The 8,882-nt window shown below is 45.8% G+C and overlaps 1 protein-coding gene across 1 annotated transcript; it reads right to left on the bottom strand.

Annotated features, from left to right (window-relative positions):
• Positions 1 to 3,649: 3,649 nt before the first annotated feature.
• Positions 3,650 to 7,931, bottom strand: LOC308334127 (transcription factor Sox-11-A-like; the record flags this gene model as incomplete). The annotated part of the gene is made up of 3 exons (XM_080790713.1): positions 6,710 to 7,931; positions 4,642 to 5,019; positions 3,650 to 3,992 (listed from the first exon to the last, which is right to left on the bottom strand). Exons 1-3 carry the CDS (start codon positions 7,609 to 7,611, stop codon positions 3,650 to 3,652), a joined length of 1,623 nt encoding a protein of 540 aa, XP_080646839.1. The 5' UTR covers positions 7,612 to 7,931.
• Positions 7,932 to 8,882: the final 951 nt, after the last annotated feature.

Consider the following 8,882-nt stretch of genomic DNA (forward strand, 5'->3'; position numbering starts at 1 on the left):
AGGTGTAAAGGAGCAACTTGGACACTCAAGCATGAAGGAAGCATGAGTTAAGTCCGTTGCTCTCCCCAGGTTGGCGGAGGGTGTGTAGAGCCCAGGATCACAGTAGATAATTGACACAGGGGTGAAAAATGGGTTACAAAATTGTGGGATAAAAAATATATATATATAAAAAAAGAAAAGAAAGGTAGGGACTGGGGACAAACCCATATACATTGCTACGGTTTCATGTTTGCGAACGCAGTGAGCACTTACTATGAGACCTAGCAGATCATGTCTGTGCGTGCGTGTGTCCCCCCTTTGTGCCCATATATGGAGCTGAGTGATTTGTTTGTGATTGATGCAACACACTCCATATTTGGACGTATAGCTGCTTTGGGGACTCCTTATATGGTTATGGCTGAGTCATGGTGACATGAGACTTAAAAAAAGAAGAACTTAAAAATAAATCTTAAAATAACCCAAATATACAGAGCTGCGTTCGCTTCCCGCGTTTGCGGGTCTTACTGGTTTAACAACTTGATACATTGGTTTTCGTATTGTCCCCGTTAAATAAACGTATAAATAAAAACTAAAAACAATTAGCTGCCCCGCACCCTTCCGGCCTCCTCCTAGCCTAGAGGATGTGCTTTTCCAAAATAATTATTGAAAATGAATAAAAACAGTAAATGAAAAAAAAACACAGCTCCTCACGATCTACAGTGTTGAGCTTGTAGATCGACTATTTTCAGTGCAAGAGTGGCTTCTATGGAAGACTATACTGGCTGCTGTGGAATCCCCAAAGAATGAATTCAGTCGTCGTGGTGACTGAGAACTTTAACCCGTTTAGACCCGAGGACGATTCTACAAAATGTCTTCTAAATCCAGAGTTTTCTGAAAAGCCTCACGCGTCTATGTTAGTCGTGAGAGTCCTGGACACTCAACATCATTATGTAATTGGCCACCGCGACCCCCCATCTGAAAATATGTTGTTCCAGGGACTCCCCAAAAGCAAATATTTTGAGTTCAAAATGTCCACGTGAAAGAATATATATATTCAAGGATTCGCGCCACATTTTCTCCAAAATAGCAGACCTACAAGATTAGTGCCGCGCTACGAGCTTGTAGATCTGCCATTTTTCCAACAGCTAATCCGTAATCCATGGGATCTGCAGTTTTGAAATAACACAAATCACTGAAATAACATAATCCAAATCAATTCAGTTCCAGCTGATTTATTCAGTCGTCATAGCAACGGTACAGAACAACAAGTAATGCAATTGGTTTTGCTACAAAAAAACAAAACAAAAAACTGGTCCTTAAAAGAATCTATATTGCACAAAATAATGAAAAACATCTGCCATTGAAGGTTGATAATATATACCGTATATATATATATATATATATATATAAAAAAATGAAAACAACTTTTCACATCTGCTATCTCCTCGGACCCAATCATACCAAATATACATAAAGTCCTAGCTTCTTTTTTTCTTTTTGTCTTTATCTTACAGAACATATACAATCTATGCCGACGTCCGCGAGGACCAATCGGGGCTACTTCGTTTCGTACATGTCATAGCATCATAGCATTAAAACCATCGCAAGGCAAAATAAATGGGCTATCCTGTGATCCTTGCATGCTAAACGAAGGGGATGGGGGGGGAATCAAGAATAATAACATCAATAAACATGAAGTGCCTGGGGAAAAAAATATATATATATATACAAAACAAAAACAACAAAAAAAGACCTCGCTGGGAGCAACAGCGAAGAGAACATTCCCTTTTTGAACTGTACAAAAATATGCCTGAAAATATTTATAGCTTTTTGGGGGGGGGAGGTGGGGGGGGGGGTTAAAAGATGAGGTATGTTGGTTATGTTATCAAAAAACTGTTTCCTGCAGACAGCGGTGTCGGTTGATTTGAATGTTGAGCTTTTTGAAATCGACACTTGGTGGAAAAAGGTGAACTGAAATATAAAACACAGAAAAAAAATCATCGTAAAACTAGGGCTGCCAGGCAATATGGCGATATTGTATCGATATTTGTGACATGAGACTAGATTGAGACTGGGATTTTGGATATTATAATACCATGATATGGCATTAACATTCGTGTTTTTTTTTAAATCACAGAAATGATCAAATATATTCCCAAAAATAGCCTCTTTTTTTCATCTTCGCAATATCGATATTGAGGTATTTGTGTCCATATTGTCCATTGTGTGACATGGAACCCAGTCTGGTTTTGGTTTTTAAAAAACAAAACCAGTAATGCAAAACCAAAACCAGTAATGCAGTCCTGTCACTGTGACATCACCACATCCACAGTGTATATTGCTGTAAGTTTGTTTTCGTATTTATGTCAAGGACTCCCGGTACACGGACCACCCCGTAACTTTTGAGAGGGTACAAAATGTATGCTCTCATGGGGTTACAGACTCGTTAAAGGGTCCATTTGGTTCCTAAAATAGGGGTCTGTCTATAACCAAATGCAACTTGGGGGTCCTTGACATGGGGTGACAAGCACCGCTCTTGAGAGTTAAAGTAACAGAGTTTCACTTAAAAGAAAGACAAATAATTTCAATTCTCCCCACTGCCATTGTATTCCTTCATTTCCAACAGAATGGGAACCAGAAAATCCCACACATCCATTCCAACCAGCCCCGATTTGTGTGTGTGTGTGCGTGTGTGTCCAGAATGTTCCCATTTTGATCTTCCCCGGCTTTCAACCAATACCAACTGTTCGTTTCATCAAATATACTTTTCTTTTGTACTTTTTTCCCCCTCCTTTTGAAAATGTCGGCGCAGCTATCGGAGCTGGACTGGTGGTCTAGGACCGTCCAAAATCATGACGGGACCTCCCAAAAAAAAAGGGGGAAAAAATAATCGGGCTGTGGTTGGGTTCATTAATTTCTTCTCTTCTCGACTAACGTAACCTGAAGCTTTGAAGAACCCGTTTAAGTTCTGTGATTTGTTTTTGTTCCGTTTCGCCATTAAAACCAGAAGAACCACCCTGAAGGGGGCATATATGGCATAAATAAAATGTCATAAAAGAAGCAAAAATCCACGAGCTCTCTATGCGCCAACCTCGTAGATCGGCTATTTTAGAAAGAAAAAAAATATTGAAAAGTTCAGGGGTTCCCAGAAACCCCCCCACCTGAGCCTTAGTAGTGTATGGAAACTAAATCCAGACAGTGGAAATGATATTCCATCTCACAGAACGGTCCGCTTTAGTTCTTGTTGTCAGAAAGGGGGGGAGCTTTGATCTAGGGTTTAGCGGTTTAAGGATTCCGCTTCCAACCGGACCCTTGAAAAGGTTTGTAACAGACTGTGTGGAACCAAAAGGTTCATTTCTCTTCCATTTGTAGATGTTGTACAATCTCAAGACTTATCGGGGGTCCTTGAAATAAAATAAAAAAAGTTTGAGAACCATCGGTGTTGTAATTGTTATCGCAAACGGGAAGTCCACATGACCAGCTCTGACACAGTGTGATCAAACCAGGTACGGATCAACCAACAACCCGATTCCCGGGTATAAACTCGGGTTCCTGGATCAAAGACGTATACGCCCTTCCCGGAGCAGGGGTTTCACTTTAGTTCGAAAAAAGGGGGAGAGAGAGAGAGAGAAAAAAAGGTGGTCTATTTTTGTTTGTTGTCGATCCCAGTTCAGTAGGTGAACACCAGATCGGAGAAGCGGTCCCCGGCGATCATCGCGCTCAGTTCGGGCGTGCAGTAGTCGGGGAAGGAGAAGTGGGAGCCCGCCGCCAGGGAGCGCGACGACGACGACGGAAACCCTAGTGCCCCCTCGCCGAACGACAGGTCCAGGTCCCTGTCCACGAAGCCCAGGCACAGGTTGGCGTGGTGGTGGTGGTGGCCGTGGCCGTCCGTCACCACGTGCTCCAGGAGCACCGCCGAGGAAATGGAGCCGTTCAGGTTGACGCTCAGGTCCAGGAGGAGCAGGTCGTCCTGCTCCGAAGAGTCCTCCGAGGATGAGGACACCGACGCACACCTGCAAGGAGATCACGGGGGGAATTAACGTGATGAAAATAAATGTAAGACACCCCCGAGGACGATTCTACAAGATGTCTTCTGAATCATGACAGTTTTCTAAAAAGAAAAACGTATGTTTTCTATGTCGCTCTCAAACTATGTCATGAATTATCTGTATTTGGCTATGAGCTTGTAGATCTGCAATTTTCCAATAGCTATAGTATAACATAATCCTTGAGACACCAAAAGGATGGGTTAAAAGGTTGCCATTGGGCACACTTCCCAAACATTGCTCCTGCTTTGACGTATAGCAAAATGTTGGTTGAAGGTTCTCTTGCTTTTTAGTTTATAAAAGATTTTTTTTATGTGCATGTATTTTGGCGGGCTTTGGTGGCACTTGTACACATGGTTGCATGCTGAAAATAGCCGATATACAAGCTCACAACACGTCGCAGCAGGACACGTGAGCTTGTAGATCGGAAATTTTTACTATTTAATCGTTAAATACTTTAAAAACATTTCAAAACGTGGCAGAGATGGCCCATTCACAAGCTCATCGTGAGCTGTAGATCGGCGAAAGACAAAAATAACCACAATCTTTGCGAATAATAATAATAACAACAACAACAATCGTGGCGAATGGCGATCGTGTGGGCAACTGGACTTACCGGTGTGGACGTCTCGGCTCCGAGTGATCGGACGAGGAGAAGGCCAGCGACGAAGACCTGAAGGATGCCGATGCCGACGACGACGTTGTTGTCGTCGTCGTCGTGGCGCTCTTGTTGCCGGCGTGGAGGCGTTTGGAGAGCGGCGCGCTCCAGGGCGTGTCCTCGTACATCGTGGCGCTCTTGTTGCCGGCGTGGAGGCGTTTGGAGAGCGGCGCGCTCCAGGGCGTGTCCTCGTACATCGTGGCGCTCTTGTTGCCGGCGTGGAGGCGTTTGGAGAGCGGCGCGCTCCAGGGCGTGTCCTCGTACATGCTGCTCTCCGGGCAGGGCTCTCCGCTGGAGCTCAGGGTCGGGCTGGCCGGGACCTTGGCCGCGTTGACTCTGGTAGGACGGCAAAGAGGTGGGGAGAAGATTAAGAATAGTACATTTAGTTACATTTACTCAGCTTACTGAATACTACTATGAACCACGTGGCCCACAAAAAAAAGGCTGGAGCCTGTATATCTCCTGTTTGTGTAAGCGTCAAGGGTTTTGGGGGGGGGGGGGGGGATCCGGAAACTCCCGGAGGAACCGGATCCGACACGAACCAGGAATCGGTTCCATTGGCATTCCTCATCACATTTAGAACCGGTTTTCATCATCGCACAGGTCAGAGCTGGTATGTGGATACCAGTCACAGACAGAGGTTCTCTTAAAGTTAGAGAACTTCTCTAACTTTTTAATTTGAAATCAAAAAGGAACCAAGCCCTACTAGTGATGTTCGAGTACACGCCCCGGCCTGGACATCATGCTAGTATGTCGCAGAATATGCTCGTTATTAGGTTCAACTTTTGATACAACATACTCGGGTATGAAGTATATAATTTGTGAAGATTAAATGCTACTTTTAACTCCTTTATATATGGACCAGGTGATAGTAATCATTGCTGTAGTGTCTGTCCAGTAACAGGGGTCTCCGAGTCTCTCCAGCTCTTTGATAAAACAGAAAATATTTGTTTCATGTCAAGATTCAAATTTTTCACCTAAGTAAGCGGAGGGAGAACTCCCACATGACACGGTAAACTCATGGAAACGCACAAACTAAACAAGCAGGCAAAATTGGAACTGGTCAAACACTATCAAATTGAAGCTCTCTCCTCTGGATTCTCTCTCCTGTATTTTCCGTTTATTAAAGAGCTGGGGGAGACATGGACACAGCTGACACCAGCAGCAATCAGTACTAACACAAAATAAGGCTTTTTTTTTTTTTTACTTAAAAAGTAAAATAACAAATTGTTTTAACCAAAAACACATCACTTAACAGCGCCTTTAAAAGTTCTGCTTTGTAACCAACTGTCTAGTAAGTCTAGTAGCCCTACAATGATAAATGGTGTATGTTATTTTAAGATTAAATTGGTAAAAATCCTTGTGCATTTTAAAGTCTAAAGAAGCATAGGCCTATTCCATACAACCCCAGTGGTACTTGGATGTTTCATCAAAGCAACGGTCAATTTGTGTATGTATAATGGGCTATACTTTTACTCGAGTATACAGTTGTTGGCTGCTGTAGTGGTTCTCAAAAGTGGGGTCCGGGTTCCCCACCAGCAACAAATGAGTTAATAATATGCAATAAAAAGTGTAACCACTTATATCAGCTATATCTACACGCTCATAATGCAACATTTGAACAACCATACATCTTGTATGGGGGCGTTGGCTGCCTGATATCTAAAACAGCCTATGTTTAGAGAGGGGCTCAAACAAACCAAATATCGATTTGTGGTTTTGATTGATTGATTGAAATATCATATATGTATTAACAGTTTGCAGAATTACAGTACATTTCAAGCACAACTCAATACAAAGACTGTTAAGTTACTGAGTGGACGACCCAATAAAAAGCATTACACTTGTTTACAAGAGGGTCCACCTTGTTCAATTCATCAAAACATTTAGAGACGTACAAATATACACTTCTATGAAGCCAAAGAACATGAACAGGAATTCATCATGGCTCCTTGACGTTAAAAAAAATAACGTTTTGGAGAACCACACACGATATGCATAAAGAAGTCTAAATAAGTCAACCTACCTCTGGTAGTATGGAAGCCTCTGGTCCTCCTCAGAAACGTATCCATACTCTTCATCCTCATCATCATCATCGGAGGATGAGGAGGAGGAGGACGACGAAGAGGTGGAGTAGATCCTCCGTTTGACCGCCGGCGGCGGCTTGAGGCTCACCCTGAGGCCGGCGGAGAGGTGCTGGCGCCGGGCTTCGGTGGAGCCGGCGGGGCACGCCGCCGGCGGCGGCGGTCTGCTGGCGGCGGTGGTGGTGATGGCCGGTCCGGTGGTGGTAGTAGTGGTGGTGGTACTGGTACCGGTACCAGCGGCGATCTTGGTACTCCCTCTGCCCGCTCTCAACCGCTTCCTCCCGGGGTTGGGCTTAGGTTTGACCGTGGTGGTGGCGGTGGTGGTGGTACTACCGCTGCCACCAGCGGGGATCTGCTGCTGTTTCTCCGGCGTGGACGTCTTGAATCCCCCGCCACCACCACCAGAAGAAGACCCGAACCCACCACCACCAACAATGTCCACCACCGCCGCAGCCGCCCCGCGGGCTTTCTTCCTGGGCCGGTACTTGTAGTCCGGGTAGTCGGCCATGTGCTTGAGCCGGAGCCGCTCCGCCTCGCGGATGAACGGGCTCTTCTCGGGCTCCGCCAGGCCCTTCCAGCGCACGCCCAGCCGCTTGGAGATCTCGGCGTTGTGCAGGTCGGGGCTCTGCTCCATGATCTTCCGCCGCTCGATCTTGGACCACACCATGAACGCGTTCATGGGCCTCTTGATGTGGCCCGTGGCCGTCGTGCACCAGTCCTCCCCCGGCTTGGTGGGACCTGTGGTGGTGGTGGTGACCGTGGTGGTGGGAGCCACCGCGGCCGGCTTCAGCGCGCCCTCCTCGGGGTGGACCGGGCTCATGCCGGCGTCTGTCCGCTGCACCATCGCGGCGGGCGGGTTGGGTGGGCTCTTTAATTGATTTTTTTTTTCTTTTTTCAAATTAACGGTCGTTTTTTTTTCTGTTGTTTAATCCGTTGGAAGGAAACTTCTGGTCGTTCTCCCCTTTTTTTTTTTAAATAGAACTGCACAAATTCAACTTGATCACCTCAAAACATTCTCTCGGATCCCTCTTAATCCAGTTCCTTTATGTTATCTCTCAGTGAGTATCTCTCTCTCTCTCTCTCTGGTGCTAAACTTTCCAGGTTCAGGTTGTGTTGAAGTGTTCACTGTTTCTTTCTCTCGGTCTCTTCTCTTCACTCTTAAAAAACCGGCTTCTTTCTTCTCATGTCTCTCCCTCTCTGTGACTGTGTTTCGCCGGTCTTTCGGCCAATAAGGGCTCTCGCGTCCCTCCTCCCCTGTCGGCCCGTCGACCAATCACAAATTGCCTGGCCCCGCCCCCCCGCCGGGCGTGCGCGTGTGTGTGTGTGTGTGTGTGTGTGTGGGGGGGGCGCAGTCTCCCAGACATTCCCGTTTAACCCTTTCCTCTCTCTCTCTCTCTCTCTCTCTCTCTCTCTCTCTCTCTCTCTCTCTCTCTCTCTCTCTCTCTCTCTCTCTCTCTTCAATTATTCAATGTAATATAAATTCAATTCAATTGATTTGATTGATTCAATTGACATGATAAAACATATTGCCAAAGCAAGAATGTACGTGGCAAAACAATGTATACATGTGTAGAAATATATTTTGAATATAAATAGCTAGGGAGTAGGGGCCTAGGGATATCTCTCTCTCTCTCTCTCTCTCTCTCTCTCTCTCTCTCTCTCTCTCTCTCTCTCTCTCTCTCTCTCTCTCTCTCTCTCTCTCTCTCTCTCTCTCTCTCTCTCTCTCTCTCTCTCTCTCCTCCTGAGGTAGGTCCTACTGGAAGGGAGAAGAACAGAGCGCTGTAAGTGGGGGAGGGGAGGGTTGGTTAGTGTGTGTGGGGGGGGGGGGCGGGGGGGAACTGTCTGGACACAGAATACGAGACGGGAATATTGAATGAGCTGCTTCCAGTCAATGTATGGAGAGGAGAGGAGAGGAGAGGAGAGGAGAGGAGACAAGGCTGCAACATCAAAGCCCGTATTTCATGAGAAAGCATTGGTTCTGGTTCTGGTCCATTGGTGGCACGTGTGTGTGTGTGTGTGTGTGTGTGTGTGTGTGTGTGTGTGTGTTGTGTGTGTGTGTGTGCGTGTGCGTGCGTGTGTGTGTGTGTGGTTTGTAGGAATGTGTTTCATGCCAAA

The sequence above is a fragment of the Protomyctophum bolini genome (genome assembly GCF_963924005.1).
Source record: "Protomyctophum bolini genome assembly, chromosome: 19".
Taxonomy (NCBI): domain Eukaryota; kingdom Metazoa; phylum Chordata; class Actinopteri; order Myctophiformes; family Myctophidae; genus Protomyctophum; species Protomyctophum bolini.